Genomic DNA, 24,336 nt, shown 5'->3' on the forward strand with positions numbered 1-24,336 from the left:
TTTGCAGGGTAGAGCATAGAGTACTTTAGGCCCAGTTCACGGAGACGACGCTTCATCCCCTGGAATCCCATCCGCTGTTTCTGGACAAGTTGGGTAAAGTCCGGATAAAAGTTAATGGATGAGTTCTCATGACGAACCGGGCCGTGGACCCGTGAGGCCTGCAGAATCGCATCTCGATCTCTATAGTGGAACAGTTTGGCCACGATAGGCCTCGGGGGGGCCCCCGGCCGTGGCCAACCGCCCGGAACTCGATGGGCCCGCTCCACGGCAAAGAACTTACTTAGGCCTGCAGGGGCCAACTGTTGGAGGATGAGTTCCTCGACCAGGAGGTCAACCGGGCGGTTGTCGGAGGACTCCGGTACGCCTATGACACGGATGTTATTGCGTCGGGCCCGTCCCTCGAAGTCCTCCAGCCGCCGGGCCATCTGATCGTTGACCGCCTTAATGTCACCAAGCGCGGCCTGCAGGTCCGACACATCCGTGCCAAGGGTGGAGGTCCGCACATCAAGAGCCTGAACCCTCTCGTTAGTTTTGGAGAGATCTGCCCGAATTAAGGTGACATCGATTGCCACCGTGTCGATTTTACGGGCCAGGGCCTCGTATTGCGTGGCGATGGTTTCCCTGATGCCATCAATGGCGCCCATGATGTCCTGCAGGGAAAGCTCCGGAGAGACGGTCGTGCCACCACCGACGGCATCCAGGGGGGGGCCGGTCGCTCCAGGGGACCCCCTGCCCTGAGTGTAGCGGTCCATGTTGTTGGCCTGGACCGGTCCCCCGCGGAGGGAGGCCTTAGTCTTGCGCCCCTCGGGGCCCCCCTTGCCCCCCATGTGGTCACGGACACCGAAGGGGACCGCCGATCAGGTGTCGTAGGGGCACCAGCACCGCAGACCAGCGCCTCACCAGAGACCACAATATAGCGGTGCGGGGGGACCCAAGGCGATGGGCACACTGGCGGCAGGTGGAGACAAGGCCTCGCGCAGAGGCCAAGGAAACACCCCGCCACATCAAGTGCATTCGCAGGCCAGCCCCCTGAAGTCCGAAAGTGAAACCGAAAGTGGTAGAGCGGCCACTGGCACCGCACTGCAGCCGCTGTTGTTCAATTACGACACGGCTCCACGGTTCACCTTCGCCCCGGGCACCTCCGTCGGGTGGGTCCCAAAAGTTCGAACAACGACAACTCAGGATTCCCAGGTCCGATTCGAGTTCTGAAAAGAGATACGTGCTCAGCCGGTCTTCATCTGCCAGATTCCATAAACCACATCAGGATATTCTCAGGATAAATTCCGAGGAGCAGCAAGGGTCCGGGGAGCCCTGTGCTCACGCGACCATCTTGGATGCGCGCTAGGCTCCTCCCCCCCATTTTTTTTATTTTTGAAATCATTTTTGATTTTGAACAAACAACTCCCATGAGTGGAACAGAGCATTGTGCAAAAAGACACAGATACAACAACACTCAACAGAATGACACAGGAGCGCCATGACAATAATGATACAAAACATGATACGACAAGTCTATCCCTGATGCTAACAAGGCATTTTTCAAGGGCCACTTATTAGTATATAAAATAGGATCTCCTACAGGGCAAATACACTTTCCATTCACCTCTATGACTGCAGTGCCTAGACAGAGGACACTGGTATTCATGGCAAACATATATTTTGTGAAAATGTGGTGTAAATACACACTGCAGATGAAATATGGCATTTAACTTCCATGCCATTGGTGGATTTTCTGCACCATCTACCCCAGACGTGCAAGAAGGTTAAACAGACTAATTGCGTGAAATCCATTTTAACAGTACTGTAGGATGTTGGGTTACTGGTTGAGGGTGGTGAAACCCTATGCAAACAGCAACCACAATTTCCATTTTGGGTGAAACACAAGCTCCCCCCAAATTAACCGATGCTTAATCCTCCGGTAGCTTGGCACAAAGCAGGCAGGCTTACCTTTGAGGCAATGTGTAAAGTATTTATGAAGCACTTCAAATAGTAATAAATTGACAGTACAACACAAGCAAAATATAGTAAAATCTAATAAATGATTTGAGTGCCAAAACAACAAAAATCCAATCAGCAGATCCGGAGATATGCAATTTTGCAGATGTAAGTGAAAACAGTGCTTAGAAGCACAACGTGCCAACTATGGTTATCTGGCCATGCCCAAGCGGGACACAGTCACAAGCGCAGGCTGACTGCAATGGAGCGCTAGACAGATACATGGCCCATGTTAGGCTTGCTGAACAAAGTATCTTACATCCTGGTTTACAGAGCATTTGCGAGATCCCGCGTCAAGGATGCGTCTCGAAGCAGCGGTTCCAAGGAAGTTGCGGTACTGCAATGCAGCGTCCCACACTGTTGTCAAGGATGGCATTAATGAGGGGCTGCAATGTGATGTACTGCGTCATCGTCTGGACGCAGTTGACCATGGGCTCACAACGCAAACGCCTGCATTGAGGATGCGTTCGCAGTAGTGGATCCGAGGAAGCTAAGGGCTGGGATGTATCGAGCAACAACGGTTCCAATGCGGTTGCTGGGAGATGTGTCACACTGCATAGGTTTTTTTGCTCACAGGATCACAGTTGGGCTGGCAGAGCACCTTCAGGCCCACTTCCAACTGGTTAGGACTGGAGTGGCACTGCTTGGGGGATAGGACTTGCAACGGGCAGAGTCCAGGTGCTAGATTCAATGTGGTTAGAGCCTTTTCAGTCATTTAGGCTCTGATTAGGAAGTAACCCAACTAGCTGTTGGAGTCACTCTGGTGGTCCTGGGTACAAGTTGCAGGTCCAAATCTTCTCACTCAGGCAGCAACACAACAGAGTAGTAGCCACAGCAGTCCATCTGAGTCTTCCACAGGTCCTGAGGTGTACTAACGAGAAGGGATTGAGGGTCCAATATTTATATTTGGTGGCAGCTTTGAACTAGGAGAATCTTCAAGAGGTAACCCCTCTCCCAAGAGGTGCTTGGAATTTCCTGCCTCCCTCCTCCCCTGCCAAAACTAGTGTCAAACACTTTGTGAGTGCACTCAGGCAGAGCCTTTGAGATGAGCAAGTGTGGTAGGTGATAGCTTGTCAAGTCGGTAATGGCTCATCCTGCCAACACCTATTCCCCATTGTCTCACTGTTTGAGAGCCACACACAAAGACCAACTTCCAGATACACCTAGTCATGTGGCCGAGGATACAGGCACCAAATGGTTAGAACAAGAAAATGCCAACTGACAAAAAGTGGCATTTTCAGAATTGTGACATAAAATTCGACTTTACCATTAAAAAGGATTTAAAATGACCATTTTGTGGACACCAAATTCAACATTTCTATCGGCTCCCAATCGAAAGTTACCACTTATTAAATGTAATAAGGGAACCCAATGTTATTATATGGCAGAGATATACCTCACAGTATTGAAAAAGGAATTTTTTTAATTAACAGGATATGCAAAAGTTGTAACTACATGTCCAACATTTTAAATACACAACACCCTGACCTATGGGCTATTTAGAGCCTACCCTAGGGGTGACTTACATGCATTAAAAAGAAAGGTTTCGGTCTGGCGAATGGTTTATTTGGTCAGGTCGAAATGACAGTTTAAAACTGCACACACAGGCTCCAGTGGCAGGCCTGAGACATCATTAAAGTGAAACTTAAGTGGGTGGCACAATTAGTGCTACAGGCCCACTAGTAGCAATTCAATTAAAGGCCCTGGGTACATGTAGTAACACTTTACTGTAGCTTTATAAGTAAATTAAATGTTCTAATTTGCTGTAATCCACGGTTGCCACTTTGGCATTGGTCAGCAGTGGTAAAGTGCACAAACTCCTAAAGCCAGCAAAAGCAAAGTCATCAGAAACAGGAGGGTTGCAGGCATAAAGTTGGGGAAAACCCACACCAAGGATGTCAGGTCCAACAAGTACCATGTTAGGGTCAGGGCACATACAATGTGGCAATGAAAGACAGTATCACAGTATCGTAATATCAGCAAAATTGGGGTTCTGAAAAAGGTAAACACGCAGAGAAAGAACCTTTGCAACTATCAAGAAACATTGTTATGTATTCCATAGCATAGGGCTAAGTTACTGGGTAAACTGATAATGACAATCACAGTGAAGAGGTACATGGTTAAAAAATGTTAATGTGGCAAATTTACTTTTAATGTCACAATGGTTTACCACGCACAATGGGGCAGTTCACTACAATCGAAATGTTATTGTTCAATACGAATGTATCAGTGATGTATGATTGCACTCTATAGCATCAGCACTAATGGCCATTTTGGATGAACACAGCAATAATTTTGTGACTTGGTCAGTCGTGCAAACTGAGTTCTTCATGTGTTCCTACACTACCATTAAAATAGTCCATTGGATAATTGTAGGTAAAATATTGTTTAACAGAACTGATCAACATGATTGCATAATGTTGTATAAAATCTACTATGAAAATACTTGGACTCTAAAATGGCCTTCATATATCCAACTGCCTTGAGAAGCCTGAGGCCTCTATGCTAAACGTCTGTTTTTCAAATGGATGTAAATTGTTAACAAATGTAATAAAATATGTTTAAAAAAAAAAAAAAGCAATATTGGATGTTCGGTTGTAAGTGAGATGCTGACAAGAGCATCAGGAGGTGCCCGAGAGAAGAGGCTATAAAAGAACACCGCCCAGCAGAGCTCTAATAGGAATCTCTGCCATGCAGACCAGAAATCTGTGTAAGGTTGCTGTTTCTAAGCCCTACGGGGACCACATGCTGTTTCCTGCTCACATGGCGTGGTGTCTTGCTCCTTCTTTCAGAAAATACAGAATCTCCCACACAGTGGCTCAAACACGGCGAAGCAGGAGACATAAAACACCTAGAAAAGGGTTTTGTTTTACAAAATGCAAAGACTCTCTTTTTAGAATAAGGCTTGGGGTTATTATTTATGCAATGCTCTCTAACAGAAAGACTTTCCCAGATGGCAAAAATGAATCACATGCAAGCAATAATAACACACTTGATAAATGCATGAATAATACAAATGAATAAACAAGCAGCAAATAATATGAGATAAGACTCAAGGAAATATACTGGACGTCCTGCAAGAGATGAGAAAGATATATACACTGAATTTTCAAACGATTACTTTGGATGTGCATTTGCACATCACAAAGAAAACACCTCAAATGATCGAAGCCACTGGCCACACATCACAATGACAATAATTAAAACTCAAACACCTCAAATGACCACAGCCACTGGTACTACGCATCACAATGGCACTAGTGAGAAACAAATCACCTTACCCAATCGTTCACTCGACATCCTTGCCAATTCACGCTGCGGGGCGGGGGGCCCGTTCACAGCTGGCTTGGACTCTCGACTGGGACTCAAGTTCCGTTTGTCTTACAGCAGTACATCTACTCTGTAAGCGAGCTCCTAACTCAGCTGTCAACAAACCTCAGCTTTATAGTCTCAAAACACACACTAGAAGATTCAAGAGTCTTCCTCCCCGCACAAGGATACTTACTTGAACTGGCCAGCTTTCAAGCAAGAATTCCATGGCAGAAAGGAGTTCCCACGTCCCCTCTATATTCTTGCATGTTCCAGCCTTTATCTTAACAAAGCTCATGAAAGCCTTCAAGGGTACATTAAACAATCTCTCACAAAAACAATCCTTGAACGTGATCAACCCAAAACAACTTGCAATGTGCGCTCGGAAAAAGCTCAAGCCAGGCAGAGTCAGAATTCAGGATGACATGAGGCCACGTCAAAGCCAATAGTAAGAAATTCATAATTCTTCCCAGTGTTCAACACAGTGCACATTTGTGCACCACTGCTTATAGCATCACATACTTCATCTCTCAATGTACAACACAGTGCACATTTGTGCACTACTGCTCATAACACTGCATTTAGAGACCAAAAAGTACATTCCACATCTCTCTCTCTCATACTTTCAAATGCACATCCCACACGTTCTGTTCTTGGCAAGGCTGTCCTACTCCATGACATCTCCCACGTAAAGACTGCAAGATTACAAGACAGAAACCTTTAAGAGAAACAAGGCATATGCAGGACGTTGTACATTTAGGCTAGGATAAAATAACACACCAAAGTCAATTAAAATAATGGTAGTCAAGGGTCATCACAGGGTATCAGACCACAAGAGTGCCTCTAGCACTACACGTGGCTTTCTGATAAGACTCTTGCCATGAGAAATATAGTTAACTTTCCCAGGTACACCAAACAATGTTTGAAGAGCTGCTACTGCCATTTCTCCATGTGTCTATTATAGTGAGTCCCGCTTTGTGTAAGTATTAGCTTTGAAGCTGTTCTTGGCCCCAGACAAGGGGCCTCTATATCCCCTCTCCTGGGAAAAACATTTCTAACTTTGATAACAGGTTACTGCTCAGCTGAGAAAGAAAATAAATTTCATTAACAGTCCTACATGCTGGAGGAGCTGGATCCATGCTTCTGTGGATTAGAGAGAGATGGACACTTTGGGGAAAGGTACTTGTACAGGGCAAACTGCTTGATGCATACAGTTCCGGTTGTGAAGGTGGACTGAGCTTTCCCTGGCGTTAATAACATTCATACCATAGTGAGAGGGCAAAGTGCACATATGTAAGAAATATTCTTCAATCCTGAAAGACTAGTTAATTCTGGTTTGTATATGGATGAAAAGGTGCATTTCTATGAGCTACGAAAACTGAATTCAAAGTAATGAGCCTTTGTAAGAAAGTAACAAGATTCCCTAATCACAATGATTTATATAGCCAATATTACCTTTCCGTTTCCCTTTCCAATATCTAGGTGTCAAGTTGTCAGCAATTCGAAGTGGACAGACGACTGAAGGTATCATCACCATAAATACCTTGTTACAAACACTGAAAGTCAATTCACTCACAATCTTGCATGGTGTTAAGAAAGAGTGTATGTCTCTTTTACTTATCAATCTGGGGATAATCCACTGACCTGCAGCTTGCACTCCACTGGTTTCAGTCACTTTAACGGAACCACAATTACAACAACAAGAACTAAAATACATGTTTGATATCATATTAAGTCTGTTTATTGATCATAACTGATCACTCCACTGTGAAATCATACATTTTAGGGCAGATGTATAACTATACTTTCAGTGCTCAGTCAAGAATTATTTATGAGTTAATTCCAGAAGGTTCTTACCCAACTTTTAGGAAGGAGCTTCAGACAGTCATCGCCCACTCAATGATTTATGTTCTCTCTGCTCCACCCTAAGCAAAGCATACAGGACTGTTGTAGCCCACTTGAGATGTTCGAATCTTTATGTGCTTATATGTATATTTTCCTCTGTTTCAAACTTGCCAACATTCTCATATGGAAAGATTATTTTCTCTGTGTTATACTTGATCAATGTTAATGTTTCTGATGGGCATGAATCAGTTTGTGTTCATATGTTTCTACATACATGTATATTGTTCACAATTGCTACACCCCAAAGTTACCTCCATGTCGCACGCTGGCGAGTTGCAATATACCAAAAATAAATAAATATAATCAAAATTCTGTAGTAATTTTTGGCACTGGCTGCTTACCTGGAAGCAATATCTTTGCTTGCTTTTTGATAGGCTCCCGCAAACTAGGATGGCTGACAAGAAATGAAATATCCTTGTTGTAATCCAAAGCTGTGGGCCTGAAGTGCAAGCTTGATTTTAGGTTGAACACGCCATTTTCGTCCTCACTACTTCCTATATTAGTAATGTCCTCCAATTTCATCCCATTGTTATACCAATCCACAGTAATATCATTAGGGTGGAAGCCAGTAACGTCACAAGTCAGGGATATGGGTTGGCCGTACCCAAAAATCTCAGGCTCAAAAATGATGTCTGAAACCTTGGGTACACCTAGAGAAAAACATAAAATGGAAAATTACAAAATGGCAACTATACCTACACTGGTATGTTAATGAAGTTTTCTTGAAACACAGACTAGATAAACAATATATCAAACAATCACTAGAGTATACCTTATCACAGCACCGAAACTTTAGAACACATAGGAAGCTTTTTATGTGCCTGAGGTCCGTGTTCCATTCTAGTATCCATGACTAAATTCAAGTGCATGCACAATGAATGAGTGCCACATGTACTTACTGGTCCTTCCTTAAGCACAGCAAGCAGGTATTTTGCAACATAAAAGGGTATGTTGTTAGGAAGGTGGCCGCCACTCGGATAGGAACACCTCATTTCCACAGGCCATAGAGTCCCAGTAATGCCAGAAGCATTTGGATTACCTGTCTCATTAATTACATTCATGAGCCAAAACACTTTTTCTTTGTCAATCACCTAGAAGGCGTTTCCACACGATAATGCCCCCTAAATATTCTCAGCAGCCTCATCCTTGTCAGGTACACTGCTCCCTACTGTTTAGCCAGCAGGCTCACCAGAATCAGCAGGGCTCATTGCTGTTGATCCACAGGCTATATCCAACCAGACTGACTAATCAACAAGCTTGCTGAACACCCACCTGCTGACACGCCAAGTCTCTGGGCTTCTCTGAGAGTATTTGTTTCAACTGTGTTAATTTATGTTTTCAGATGGGCACCTGAGAGGATATGACTTCCAAAACCAAGAGAGCTTCTAGATGGCTACTGTTATCCAGATGGAGTCTCACAGCAGTTATTTTGGATGCACTGTTTGTTTCCTTGTGTTCAAACTATGACGGTCATCTAATCAGAGTTACCACTGAAGGAGCGTCGCTTTTTGGCCGCTATTCTGGCATCTCCAAGATTCACCTCCACAGCTTGTATCAAATGTATGTTGATAGGGAAACGTTTGTGCAGTTAAGAAGAAAAAACAGACTACCGGGTCCCAACGGATGAAATCAGATATTTTGGGCATACATGGAAACAGAGATGATGTTACTCTGCGAGAGTTGTGAGATATATATAATGTTATTCGTCAGGAAGGTAAGTCCATTTATACTGAAGCTTCCATCTCTCTCCCTAACATAGAGAACATTATTTTACTGCTCAATACCACTTTATGGATGGGGAAACAAAACTTGGAAGAAATGTATTTTGAGAGCTTGCAGGTATCTTAGTTTACGCCAGGACTTGGAACACAGGCAACTGGTAGCATTTGAGAGTAACCTCTAATTTTTGTGATGTTTTATAAAGTCCTAACAGTGCAGACAGTCACAGCTGTTTTTCTTTCTTTCACGTAGGCCTCTCCTAGGATCCAGGGCTCAGCTATTGTGGGAAGATATCACCGAGCCAGCTTATTTAGGTATAGTGGGATGCATACCACAAGCTTGCTGTGGCGAATTTGCATCTTCTCTGTCCCAGAGCACTGACAGTATTTCACCCTTTTTATCTAAATTATTTCAATGCCTTAATGGAAAGTAATTGGGGGTTATTTACTATAGTTTTGCACAGATGATCTCTTAGTGCAAAAAAGCACAGCACTGAGTTGATCTCCCTATCTTTAAAATGGGCGAAAGGCACAGCACCGCTTGAGTTCCTGCCTCACGCTTAAATAATTTTCACCTTATGTTCTGCTTATCCTGAATTTATTTATCTTCTCCTTCCACTTCGACATTGTTTCCTCCAAATTCAGAGGCATTAACAATTTTTTTGCTATGCATCATTCTATGCTTTTCCATCTATTATGATTTCATTTTCTTGAGCTTTTTACTGTTTTGGCACTCATTTTTTTTTTTTTTTTTACAGTTCCTTATTCGAGCATTGTAGGCAAATGGTTTCACATCCATTTGACGAACTAGTTCTTCAATTTTGCATTGAAAGTCCTATCTACTACACTTTGTACTATATTTTTTCTCTGTGTTCTGTTCTTGATCTTACCCTTTTCTACATAAACTGCTTCTCTGGATTCATGTAACTACTCTTTATGTTATTGCATGTAGAAGTTGCACATTTTTCTATCCAATTATTTTTCCAGGCAGACTTAACATGATCAATTCTCAATACATTTCCACTCTCTTTCCCGCCTATTATTTTTCCTTTTTCCTTCAAGTGCAATCATTGCATCTAGTCTGTCCAAACTCTTTCTATTTCGAGTTACTCCCAGCCCACCCACAACCCATAGCTGTCTTCACAATCACAAAATTCACTCACTCGTATATTTTTGTCTACAAAACAACCAAATCAAACCTGATTGTAATGAACAAGATGGATTCAAAGTTAGACCAACAAACTTTTCTCATCCCGGACATCCATCCTGTTTTCGGTTAGTCTAAAGCATCCCAAACTCCTCCTTACCTTGCATCTTCGAAAAAATGCTGCTTGTTCCTGGACTGTTGCTATATATGGTATTGTGCATTAAAAAATGCAAAATGCATTCCTCTTCACATCACGTCTCTGATTACCCTTTGCACACATTTCCCATTTCTTTGGCCCTACCTTTTAGATCAGTGGTTAAAACCCCTTTCCCTGCCCACTTTCAATACAAGTTGTTAGACATGAAAACAATTTCTTGTTCTGTTTGCCCAGCCTTAGCATTTTTCTTCTTCTTCAAAGTACACTATACACTTTCAACTAGTTTTTGCATTCTGTTATTTCTGTAACACCAGCTAAATTTGTACAGTGCTTTGGACAAGACGTGTAATTAACTAAATCAAAATTGCATTTCCAGTTTTCCAGTAACACTGTATGTGAGATTGTTGCTCTTGTGTAACTTGCCACACTAGTTCCACCTTTAAGAGGAATTAAGAAGGATCTGTAAAGTCTGCATATATATATATATATATATATATATATATATATATATATATATATATATATATATATATATATATATATATATATATATATATATATATTACCTACTGGCAGTCGCCAGTAGGTAGTTATAGTTAGGACCACGTTTCCATAGGAAAACCTCAACATTCTATTTTGAATAACTTTGGCGCCGGTCGACGAATCCTCGCGAATTTCTCAAAATAGGTGGGGCGCTACGCTCCGCTCCTACCCTGAAAGTCTCGGGGGGATCCGTCAAGCGGGGGCTGAGATAAAAGGCGGGTCCCAAAACGCGTTTTTCCCATGCATTTTTCCATAGGACCTTTAGAACGAGCTACAGCCCGAACGGCTGAACAGAATTACTCAAAATTTGGCAGAGAGGTAGTCCCTAGGTCAAGGAAGTGCCTTTTGTAGGTTTGGTGTAAATCTGTTCAGTAGATTCTGAGAAAATAGCCTTTAAATCAATATATATATCTGAGCCCGCTTACGGTACGCTTACCGTACGCTTACGGTAAGCGTACGGTGGCGTGCGCGAGCGCGATTCTGATTGGCTCTTAGATCTTAGTAAACATTCGAATCGGTCGAAACCAGGAAGCGGCGGCCGCCATTTTGTGTATTTCACTCTGAAAAAAAAGAGTGAAAACAAGGAAAGGGGGCAATGAGGAGAGTTACAGACCCCCTAACATTTGTAAGGGGGTCAAAGAAGGACAGAAAAGTACAAAGAAAACATTTATTGATTTTAAAAAAAATCACGGGGTACGCGTACGGTAAGCTTACGGTAAGCGTACGGTAGGAAAAAAAAAAAAAAAAAATGAAAATCAGATTTAAGTGTTTAGATATTAGGGGGCTCTAAAAAGAGCCGTTGTGTTTATGAAATGATTTTTTAGTGGTACCTACAAGTAAGTACCGATGCAGAGTCTAAGGTTCAAGAGGAAGACTCTGTTCCCTTCATCATTGAAGTGCACACCATCTCCTCTATAAATGTCTTGCATGTCATAACGCAAGATGTTGTGGTAAATTGCACCCATACCATAGTCACGGAGGAAAGCAGAAACAGATTTGTTGACGTGCTTTCTTGCTTTGTCATCGCACTGCGTGCCCACCGTGCGTGCACGGCACTAACTGCGTAAAGTGGGCGCGCGGTGCGCGAAGCGCACCGCGTGCTCACTGTGCGCGCACGGTGCGCGAAGCGCACCGTGCGCGCACGGAACGAACTGCGTTAAGTGGGCGCGCACGCCACGAATGGCGTAAAGTAACTTAGCATTTAAAAAACCGTACAAATTCACTGAAAAAACCATAGGTTTCACACACGTTATAGTTAGGAATTAGCATTTAAAAAACCTTGCAAATTCACTGAAAAAACCATAGGTTTCACACATGTTATAGTTAGCGGAAATTTTACTGATAAAAAACCAATGAAATTCCCCCGTTATAGTTAGTGCAGGCAACTATAACTCACGCGACCGCAATCTTCTGCTGATGACATATGTGTCTTTATGAAAAAAAAATATTTGTAATATATGTATAGCTAAAAATGTATGGAAGAAGACATGGGCAAATAAGTGTCTAAATACAGTATTAGCATCAGCAGAGGATTGCGGTCGCGTGAGTTATAGTTGCCTGCACTAACTATAACGGGGGAATTTCATTGGTTTTTTATCAGTAAAATTTCCGCTAACTATAACATGTGTGAAACCTATGGTTTTTTCAGTGAATATATATATATATATATATTCTGTTACAACAAAAGAAAGACTGATGTGCGTAAGAGGCAGGATGCTATTGTAGTACATTTTCTTATGCTGCATATCACAGAACTTGCCCAATTTGTCTTTAAAGCCATGGTATATATTGGGAGTTTTTCTACAGAGGTCTGTGGATGTTAAAGAAAACTGTGCAAGAGGCAACAGATACTCAAAAGTGTGAATATGCTATGCCGCTGTTAGAGCAATTATCGGCTAATTCAAAACATTCAAGGTCAGCTGTAGTTTTTTTCTTCTTGCCATTCACCTTAGAAACAAGTTTTGCCTGCTATACTCTAGATGTGTGGAAAATCTTAAACCTGTATATGATTGTGTTGGAGGTCACTACCCAAATCCCAGAACTAAAGATATCTTTAAAGACTGAATGAATGTTTGCCATCTGTACCGTCTGCTGTCTATTCATTGAGAAGGATACGAACCATGGGAGTGGCTTATCTCTCAGACCGATAGTGGTAAGCCTTTCCAGTGAAATAGCATGAGAGACTGTGTCGACCACAGCCAACAGGTCAAGAAGTATAAGCGATGCAGAATTACCGGCCTCCAAAATCCTCAGTATATCATTAGTGGCAGCCTTGTAAGTACGGTTTCCAGTCTATAACAAGAACAGAAGCCTGTTTGATATTTATTGTACACCCCGTTTTCCTCACAGTAAGAGGCTAACTGCATACTGACCCAACTTTACAAGATTTTGTCGAAAAGTGGAAGTAAAGAAATAGGCAGATAATTTGAAGGAACATTTGGATCCAATGTTCCCTTTTTCAACAGGTTGTGTAACGAGTGACATTTTATAAAAGGCTGGAATGATTCCACTATTTATGGAGTTATAACTCATCATAGTGATCCAGGGAGATAGAAAAAGGGATATCTTCTAGAAGATCTTAATAGCACAGGGGTCAAGAGGAAAGCCTGGCTTAATCACAGAGATGTTAGATATTACCTCCTCTTCCGTAATAGAACAGAACTTAGACAATCCTTTTGAAAAATGATGCCAGGCTCTAAGCCTTCCATCAGAGTCCCTGTAGGCGTGAATGTTGATAAAATAGAGACATTCTTGTTCTGAAAAAAGTCAGCCAGATCCCAGGAGGAACCTTGAGTAGGCAGAACTTTAGGCAGATGATGAGTGCTTTTAGCTAAAGACCTATAGACTGAAAACAGTTCTCTAGTACGGTTATTATCAGACGTTATGGTAGTAATTCCCCCTACAAGTTTTCAGAAGACTTTTATACGTTTTAAGTTCTCCTTTTTTATGCCTCTATTCCGACTTCAGAATAGTCTTGTCTCCAGAGCCTCTCCAGCCTTTTGCATTACCTTTTAGCCTGTGCTCATTCTTGGGTATACAAAGGAGCCGATGGCGATCTGCAATACAAAGTCCTGCTTTCAAGTTGCAGCATTACGTCAAGAGCTCCCTGAATCAAAGACTTAAACTATTCAATGGACACATCCGTATTAGCATTAGGCTGGATATTTGGCTTAGATTTTTCTAAGCATTTCCAAGCCCAGAAATACATAATATAGAGAGATTTCCGAGACACCATCCTTATGTATACGTAAAGGAAATCTGCTTGTGGTCAGACCACAGTACCTCGTCTACAGTCTCCATAGTAATAAATCCCTCTTTAACATAAATAAGGTCCAGTATATTAACTGCCTTATGAGGAGGTTGATGAACCAACTATGTTATCCCCAATGCTGAGCAGGTGTTGGCAATCTGAGAGGTCTTGGCATTCAGGACCTTCTCACAGAGGATTTTAAAAACCTCCAATGCCACTAAAGATTCAGTTTTCAGAGATACAGTAGAAACTATTTCTAGGAATGAACTAATAAAGTCTGGCCCAGGAGGTTGATATTTTAATAAAAACTTTACTGAGCCATTATGGTTTACAATTCGAGACATGGCAAGTAGTTCCATTTCCTCTCCCTGTGCTACCAAAAAGCAGGCAAATGACTCTTTACAAATTAAACCGACCCACCACACCCCAACCTTTTTTTCCTATTCACATTGTGTATGAGGTAGCCTACTGGTATGGCAGAGGGTAGTTTAGGGTCAGAATGCTCCTTAATCCATGTTTCAGTGTTAAACAATCAAAATTGTAATTTACAAGTAGCATGCCAATCTCTACCGCATGCATTATCAAAGACCTTGCGTTAATGAGACCACATTTCATATCATACAAAGGCTTACACTCATTTTTCACCCAGGCAACCCGAGAACAAGTGCTATCCTCCTCATTAGATTGTATCTATGTATCTGGAACAGGCCCCATAGGAAGCCTATCGTCACTCTTCTTCCCACGGACAGTTAGGAACTGTTTAAGATTGGAGTATGTTAAGGAGAGCTGCAAGACAAACCATACTGGGATTAGAAAACCTAAATGGAGAGAAACTCCCTGGAGTAGTACCTTTGTCAAATTTCGGAAGAAAAATTAATAGCATGCAGGGCCCTGGGTGCCGATGGGCTTGCCTTTGGCGCACCAGCAGCACATCCGCAGTGCGCATCCGCTGCGCTGATGCCAAACGTCCATGTTAATATAGCTTTGCCTTCCCATGGCATTAGGGCATAGTTAGTGCTACTACATGTACATGTGGCATTGACATCCATGTGCAAACTCGCTCCATATGATCAGGAACAACAGGAAAGAGTGAAAACCACCTGGAGCAAATTAAGAACCATTATATATCCCACCGACAGTATCTATTGACCTCACAGTCCCTGTTATTAACTTTTGTTACACCTGCTAGCATAGGAACTGCCTGCTACCACTCCCACACTTGCACTGCAACAAATGCCCACAAGTTTGCTGCTTGGTCCACAACATACCAGTGCCCATGGTAACATGTAAGATGGTTTGACTGCCGTACCATAAGTATACACATACTCAGCTATGGGAGTGCATCATAGACAGGATCAGCGTAGTTACTGGCCAAAGGACACACGCTCCAGCAACGACCACAATGTCTACAGTGGTGCTCGACTCTCTAATAAAGGAACTTAAGTCATGCACTCAGGAGGAAACAACCAGCAGCATCTCTAGAGAGGTGAAATGTATACAGACAGGCATCTCAACATTCCAGGAAAGGCTTAATTCTACTGAGAAGAGATCAGACGCCATAAAAGACCAATTCAACCAAATGTATGGTGGGAGAAGGGGGGTCAAGACCAGTGAGAACTGCACAGGTAGTTTATCAAATTAGAGAAAAGGACCAGGTGGGATTACGCGTTTATTTTGAATCCATGAGTACACTGACAATATGATATATTTCTATACTGGCACCCTACCACACCTGCTGGTAACTGGATTTTCCCTGAAACTGAACTTTTAGACAGCACACTGATCTCACTCACTGAACACAACCAAGAAAGGCACCCCGCTTCCCAAGAAATCTGAAATCCACTTCGGCCGGCTTGAACCAGCCACAATCATCATAACGATGGATGAGAATACTAAGGAGTGATATAACATTGGTGGCCTACAAAAGGAAAACATCATAACAAGGGGCAGAGGTAATATCACTGCCCCTTGAAGGACAGAAGGAAACAACTTAGCCACTCACCACAGGACACTGTTTAGAGGCATTGCCTGGAATTAATCCCTTCACAAGTAATTTGCCCACTATATGATCATCGTTAGTTTTATCCCAAGCTAACATTCCCATAGACACAGCATATTGCTACTCACTTCACTAAGCATTTTTTCTTTCTTGCGTACTGTTGATGCAGGCTTCTTCATCCCCTCGAAGGTCTTAATATACACTATAGTGTGTCTGACTTCCCCTTGACTCTTCACAATCTGAGCACCCAATATACTTTCACATTTCGAACTGTCCAAATATACTTGCACAGAGGCTGCATAGCATATAGATCAATTACTTCCACTAGTGAAAATCAGCTGTACCCTGGTTAAGCTGGTTTCATTCCTACTGACCATCCCTACCTACCCTACTTCAGATCTATGGGGTTGCCACAGTCACTTGACTTAATGCATATGGTTGTTTCTTACCCAGGCTACTTTCATCTTATATATCTTTATCTCTTCACCATGGGCACAGGTTCAGTAACTTAAAGCAGATCTCACCTTTCAAAGCCCTCATAATGGGCAAATGGCTCTTGAATACCCAGTGGGTTTGAAAGCATGATAATCAGTTTACCTCCCACAGCAACCCTCTTCCACCCACCCACCATGCTACCTTTCTGTTTTACCTGCCTCCACTTGATTCTCAGGCATTCTTGGTCCTTCAATGGGCCTCTCCCCTATATTATCTCTGCCAGTTTTTAACTTGATGACAAGCCTCTCACTCTTAAGTCCCTGTATCGAAACTAAATACTCACTCATATAGTACTTTCCCTCATCACACACCTTGTATAAGGACATGCAGAAGCACTCACTATACTGTCATTGAATTTTATTGGCCTGTGACATTACAATAAGTAGTAAAATTCCTAGATACCTTGCCCAAAATCCTTCGACATTAATCTACTGCAGGAGACACAACATTATAATTGGAATATGGAAACCTGAAGAGTGTATTTTGGGAAGGTGGTCACCAACCATAGGTCTCTGACTCATCGTGTGCCACATCTGGAATCAAGGAATCTGGGGCTGCTTTACTCTCCAAAAGTAGTTTTAGTAAGAATTCTAAAAGACATGGACTCACCCACTGAGCCACTACATAATCACAAAATCTAACTGGTGGTATGATTAGTGTAGCCTTCAAAGAGAGCAAACCCTAAATTATTACTGAATTATCGAGACAGCATTAAGTAGATAGAGTATGGTGGTAGGTGGAGTCTGGGGTATACAATGAAGGCCTATGTTGGATCATTCAGAAGAAATACTACTGCCAATATTAATGACTGGGCTCCTGAAATCAAACATTATAGGTTGAGGCAAAGACCTGACTGACAACTGTGATAACAAGTTACTCTGCCCAATCCAGGAAAATAGACACGAAAAAACAATAACTCCTGGAAAGTTCCATTCTGAACTGACCAGACAATACTATAAACCACCATCCAGGATCAGACTGCAAAACAGAGGCAGCAAACGTTTAACTCCATGCACTCATTACATCTCAACCTGAATATGTCCTAGAAAGACTTAAATGGAGACACAATGAGCACAGTGAAATGGTCAAAAGTGCTGCCAAATCACGCCAATTGTAGGCTATGTTTTTGAACCCAGATATCTACGATGCACAGGGTCAGATGCACCCATAAAGATCATAACACCTAATACTGCCTTCTTCCAGCAACTTTAACATTTTGCCCCATGTACAAAAGCCAGTGAAACCAAGAGTTGGAGATTCTAGCCTTTAGTTTCACTCACTGTGGTCCAGATTGCGGATCAGCATGCGTCTCGCTTACATTCCAAAAGGTGGTATACTGAGAGCACTGAGTAAGAATACCACCTTTTAGAATGCAAACTAGACACATGTTGATCTGCAATGTGAACCACCATGAGTGGACCTAAAGGTTAGAATCTCCAACTCTTGGTCTCACCGGTTTTTCGTCATGATGAGTTCAACATCAGCAATGAGACAAAATACTGCAAACAATGGAAAGCCACTTCCTTGGCCATGGTGATGATCTGGATCCTTAGGTGATGTAAAACAGTAGCACCCCTGAAACATGAAGATTCCTGCAATAATAATGCTCATGGCACCCCAGGAAAAAAACAAACGTACATGTTGCAGGACAAGCTTTTGGTTTTTGAACTAGTTTGCGGACCATTCATTCCTTGTCAAAGAAAGGAACCTGTCTCTGACACACTATGGCTAAAGTATACAAGCTGGATATCTGTCCAACATGGGTAGTATACCGGAGTGATTTCATGCTTTTGAGATATTATTCAAACTTACTCATGTCTTTTCTGCAATCTTCATTAACATTCTTTGCAAACTTCCTGACTTTTTAGCTTTTTGGCAGTCTGCATAATTGTGAGAAAGTTGTAACAGACTGGTTGTATACCCCTTTCCTTGAAGATCATTACCTGCCACCATACGCTCCTACTTCTCTCCCCACCTTGCCTTTTCAGTCCACAAGTTTAGCGCTCTTCCAGTTTATTATGTATGCTTTTCAAAGTTATAGTGTCCTCCTTTTGGTACACATTGAATGTAAACAGTGCAGACATTATGTTAAATTATTCTGAAAAACGTTCAATAAAAATGGTTACATTGATGGTATCATCTATATTATGAAAAACATATTAGGAAGCCACGTCATGTGTGGATGGTGTTTCCTCATGAGGTCTGGCATGGAGCGGGTGCAGGGTTTCAATGAGTCATCCATGAGAAAATCCTGGATATAGCACTACGTATATGAAGGTAAACTCTGACCTATATGTTCATTGAGCAGGTTCTTTTCCTTTTTGGAAGACCAGATCCTTCAGCTTTCGTGGCACATTTATTTGGATGTAATCTGAGACACCAACAGCACTGTGGAAATCAGCAACTACAAAAACAAACACCCTTTGGGATTAATTACCATTTCTTCAGAATCACCAGAATGCTCATATACCTCTTTTCATTGAGATCTTTCCTTCCTTAGGCCACCCTTTCCACTTTTTCACCATCTTTTCTTTTCAGTCCCGCCACTTTATTCCTTTTATGTCAATTTACTGTGCATGCTTTACGAAGCTATAGTATGGCCTCCCATGGATACATACAAGACATAAAGCGAGTGCAGAATATGCTAAGAGGATGTCATACCTCATCTAGTGTACACTGGTTAATCTGATAAACTTTTAATAAACATGGTTAACAAATAAAACAATGCACGTGCCATGGTGGGAATATACATGGTTATGGGAAAAAATATCTAGAAATAATGTCATGTGTGGATGGTGCTTCCTCATGAAGTTTGGCAGGCAGCAGGTTTAAGGATTAAATAAGAATGAGGGATATATTACAGCATGTCCGAACTAAAATCTGCAGTACACGCCAACTTCATATTGACTAAGCAAATCATCTTCCATTTGTGGAAGACCAGCAGATAGATTTGGATGCAGTCAATCACACCCAGATAATGGAGGAAATTGGCAATTACTTAGAAAATTCCTTTCAAGCACTAAGGTCAGTCTGTCTGCATGTATGTTTGTGTGTAATACAACATAATGCCGTACTTGCGTCAAAAATACATAATTAGTCATTTATTCCAGGATGCGGCTAAAAGCTTATCTGCAAAATGCAGCACACACAGAAAGTAGAAAAAACAAAGAGAAAATAAAGATATTTCTCCTTGTTGTGCCTCACCTTGGGAGGCGTAAGGATTTGGTGCTTCCCCAGGTTTATATGCTCTCATAAGTCTGGAGAAGTGTCAAAATGTATGGGTGTTAAGTTGTAAAACCCACTGCAATGCCCATTGAATGCCTCCTAAGCGCAGACTAAGGCAACACAGCGATTTGCGCTGCCTTGCCGTACTCCATATCTATAAGGCAATTCAAAGCCATGCATTGTGGTTTTGCGTAGACTCATAGATCTGATTTTGTGATTTGCGCTACTTAAGCGTCACAAAAAGCTTTGGTGGCTCAAGGGGATTGTAAATATGCCCCTAGGTATTCTGAGAGGCCTAAACGAATGGCCAGGTGTGCCTCGTGTGCTGGGGACCAGTGCATGAATGATCCCTGCAAGCACTCATTGACAAGACACTCTTCTTGGGCTATATATAAATACAAGAAAGTAAACGGAGGAGGGATCCGCTCATTATGGGCTTGAATTGGTCGTCTGATTGGTCCGGTAGGATTTTCCTTTACGCCGACGACATTCTGTTGTACCTGACCACACCTTTTTTCTCACTGTGGCGTGTCCTCCATATCTTCGCTTTATTTAAAAAATATTCCGGGTACACTATTAACTGGGACAAGTCTGTGGTGTATGGAACTCCGGTTTTACCGATGGGTTGTGAGGCCCACATAGTGACTGACGGCTTTCAATATTCAGGAATCTACATTACGCCGGATTCCTCTGTCTTTTATTAACACAACTTATTGCCCCCCTTGCTTCGTCTCAAAGCAGATATCCATCATTGGAAAACATTACCCCTTACATTGTTAGGTAGAATGGCCCTTTACAAGATGATGGCCCTCTCACGCTTTTTGTACGCCTTACAGAACGCGCTATACTCTGTTCCTCCACGATATTTCCAGTTAATTGACTCCGCAGCTAGGGCATTGCTCTGGGATTGGGGTGCCCCCAGTATCGCTTGTTCTAAATTGACAAAGAGCGGGTACGACGGTGGTATCGTCCTGCCTGACATCAGGTCTTATTACTGGGCCTCCCAACTAGTTGTTTTAAATCAATGGGTTCATCGTCCTATTTCGGACCACGCTTATAGAATGGACCGGCACAGTATGCTACCTGGCTCCTATCTTAGAGCACTTTATGGGGGTACACGCTACGTACCCAGGTTCATTCCCACATCATCTACTGTGGATGTATGGCATAAACCAATGCGGGCTTTGAGGTGGAGGGATAAAATAACACAATCTACCCCCCTGCTGGAATCTAGCCGCTTGGGTATGCTCTCCCAGCAGCCGGGATTTGATGGATGGGATTTGATAGGTCTTTCTACAGTCGCGGATGTGTGGGCGAGGGGTAGAGTGATTCCTTTTGTTGATCTACAGAGGGACTATCAATTGCACGATCGAGAAACTTTCCGTTATCTGCATGCTAGAAATGCATTGTATAAAGCCATTCTTAAGAACTTGGAGGTACTGGTTTCCTCGCCTCCGGGGGATAGGTTATTGGATGATTATCTCCCCGAGAAAGCTATCTCTTTGACTTACCGGAAAACCCTCCATCACACTCCAGACGCCCAGGATAAACTGCAGGCTAAGTGGGCAGACATTGTTGGAGATCTGGATGAGGAGGATTGGAAAGAGGCGATGGTAGCAATCCGATCGCGATTCAGACTCCTACAACTGAAATTGCTGGATCGGACGTATTACACCAGCTCTGTATTGGTCACGATGGGTGTGCTGGGTTCCCCAGCGTGCCCACATGGTTGTGGCCTAGCTGGTACTTATATACACCAATGGTGGCACTGCCCTGTCCTACGAGAGTATTGGGGAAAAAGTTATTACTGGTATGACTCGCGTTTGTAATTCCAAAATAGACGACTCCCCCGGGATGTGTATCCTTAATAGTTTGGGACGCCACAGATTTGTCACGTACCGAGAAGATGTGGGTTACACTGGGATGTAGGGTGGCGAAGCGTAACACTGCTAGAACATGGAGGGGTGGAGTTCAGCTGTGTTATAAGGATTGGGAGTCAGACATGGATTGGTGCATGCAGGCTGAGAGGGTGGTTTATGAAAGAAGGGGGTGCTCACAAAAATGGCCCAAAATATGGGGTCCATGGAACAAAAGCAGAGGTTTGTTGTGCATCCCTGTTGTCCTCCCCCTCCCGAGTGGTAGACAATAAAGATATTTAATTGCTTTGAATATGGAACGATAATGTATGTTTTTTGTAATGTTTCCCAATGCCTAAATGTACATTTTTGCCGTGTCTTGAGCTTTTTGTATTGTAAGATCATTGTACTGTACTGTCTTGATTTGGTTTGTATGGTTTTATGTTTTATCTTTGAATAAAAAGATCTTTAAAAAAAAGTAAACTGAGAAACAAACTACATAAAAGAAACACTGCAGACATTAGACTCGCAAACTTTTTCGCTCTGGGGCATGGTGACAGGACTGCACTGGCACACATCACGAACACACATGTAAGTCAACCTGAAATAAATCTGCTGGACTAGCCCCACAGGCCCCAGCCCACCCACCCAAAGATAATCAACAGGAGTTGCTGGTTGGAAGTGAAGGAGGCAAAGGTCACTGACACACCCATTGGTACCTTGTCCCAAGCTGCCCCGCTCCTGGCCAGTGATTAATGGAGGTCTTCCAACACTGCCCGGATCATGTAAATAATGCCAAAAATGAAAATCTGTTCCTCGCAATAATACACACCGCCCCCACCAGTGTGTAGTCACTGCCCTGGCATATGCCTTCAGGGCGATGTTTTCCCTGCCCAACCAACACATGAGCAGGGCCCAGGGGCCATCAACCTCCTCCACAAACAAAAGCACAGATTTAGACAGTTTTGTCAACGATCAGCAAGCACAATTTATTGCAGGATGCTCGAGGGTTCTTTTTTTTCTCCCCTAGGGTGGTAGGGCAATGCCCCTCATGCCCATTAACACCAGCCGCCCCTGTTTCCTATTTTCCTTGTTTACGATTCCAAATATGGTTGTTTTACAGCGTGCTATAATTATGCATCCTCTGATTGTTGAATTACAGGTAACAATACTGTTGAATGCTTTTTTCACTACAATTGTTGTTTTACTCAGTCAGTCAATTAGTCTTTATTCGATAATTTACAACCATAAAAGACACAGTACAAACATAAAAGTGTCATAAAATATCATAAAAGCGGTAGCACCCTAAAAACTTACATTCCTTAGAAAATTTAATATCAACTATATCGAATTTCCAAACATCATTGACTAAGTTAGTAAATATGTAAATACAGCCATAAAACCAATTCCTACACAATTTGACCAAGGGATGCCTGCTTACCAATAGCATAGTCAGATAGTATGTACAAATACCGGACCAGCCTCCAAATTTTTCCTTCTCAGTGCCCAAAACCAGCTAAGAAATTTCGCCATCGCGATCACAATATCTGGACTTGTATTTGATACCAAGATACGCAGAGCTGTCATACATGATCTGGTACCTAGATTGGAACACAGTGGGTTAAGCCACCTTCGACGGGGGCCATTATAGGCCGGGAACACAAACAGTACATGGGTTATCGACTCAACCTGGGATGGACACGAAGGGCAATTGGTATCATGAGCCTTATTCCACTTTGCAGTGAATGATCGTATGGGGAGAGAGCCTACTCTGAATTGGTGATATAGTTTCCTATCACCAGGTTTTGTAATCAGATTCCAGTAAGCTTCTGCTTCCATTGCAGGCTTATGCTCCAGAAAGATACCTGTGAGCGAACTACTGCTCACCTCTGACAGTGTCTTTTTAGTAATCATAGCCCAGTAGAGTTCTTTGTACTCATTTTTATTGGGAAATAAGTTCCCTATAGGATCTTCCCACAAATGGCGAAGCCCCATGTCAAACAAATTACCCTTGATCTTCTGGAGCCATTTGATTTCATTACAAGACCGGAGGCTACATTATGCAATAACTTTTATTGCGCCGCTCAAGATGCAGCCCTTTAAAGTGTAACAAATACATCATAATAAGAACATTCCAAACAAGACAACAGAGTCCCATGGTAACCGCTAGACTTCCTCTTTTATTCGCTGCTCAGGACAGTTAAGTATATCTTTTTTACTCTCCCATCTTATGGTTGTATTACGACTGTTTATTCATATATTTTTAACTTTATTCTTACCTTAGTTCAAGGTAAGTAACCTTATTTCTACCCATAAGGTCTAGAATTTATTTACCCTATAAATCATAAGGTTTATACTTTATTTACCCTATCAGGTAAGTTTTTATTCCCTTTCCAAACCCTTCCAATTTATGGTTGGGCCTTTTTCCTCGTTTCTTTCAAAGTTTTTATGCCTTTATGTTACATGGGTTAAGATGCCTAGCTCAAACGCTTCTAAAACCCTTTTGTTTTATAAGCGTTTCATAAGTAATTGAAGCGAACTGACTCCGCTTCGATTTAGAAAGATTTCACAGGACCGAGACCGAGATTGAAGCGGACTGACACCGCATCAATTATTATACGTTCTCCCCCCTCAAAGAAATAATGTAGGAGTTATTTACTTTTAAGCAACTCCTCGTGCCGCCAACGTTCCAATTCACAAATTTGGTTCCCAGGTGTGATGGAATTGGCCATGGAAG

The 24,336-nt window shown here is 42.5% G+C and overlaps 1 protein-coding gene across 2 annotated transcripts in view; it reads right to left on the reverse strand.

Moving 5' to 3' along the window:
* LOC146857534 (uncharacterized) overlaps nt 1-24,336 on the reverse strand; it is a 364,382-nt gene that overhangs the window by 84,743 nt on the left and 255,303 nt on the right. Inside the window, exon 9 of one of the 2 annotated variants that reach the window (XM_085648076.1) lies at nt 7,551-7,859. The exons of the other annotated variant lie outside the window; for it this stretch is intronic. Coding sequence (XP_085504202.1) covers nt 7,551-7,859 — 309 coding nt within the window. The remainder of the gene's footprint in view (nt 1-7,550; nt 7,860-24,336) is intronic. 2 annotated transcript variants of the gene reach the window in all.

The sequence above is a fragment of the Triturus cristatus genome, chromosome 3_2 (genome assembly GCF_964204655.1).
Source record: "Triturus cristatus chromosome 3_2, aTriCri1.1, whole genome shotgun sequence".
In the NCBI taxonomy this organism is placed as follows: domain Eukaryota; kingdom Metazoa; phylum Chordata; class Amphibia; order Caudata; family Salamandridae; genus Triturus; species Triturus cristatus.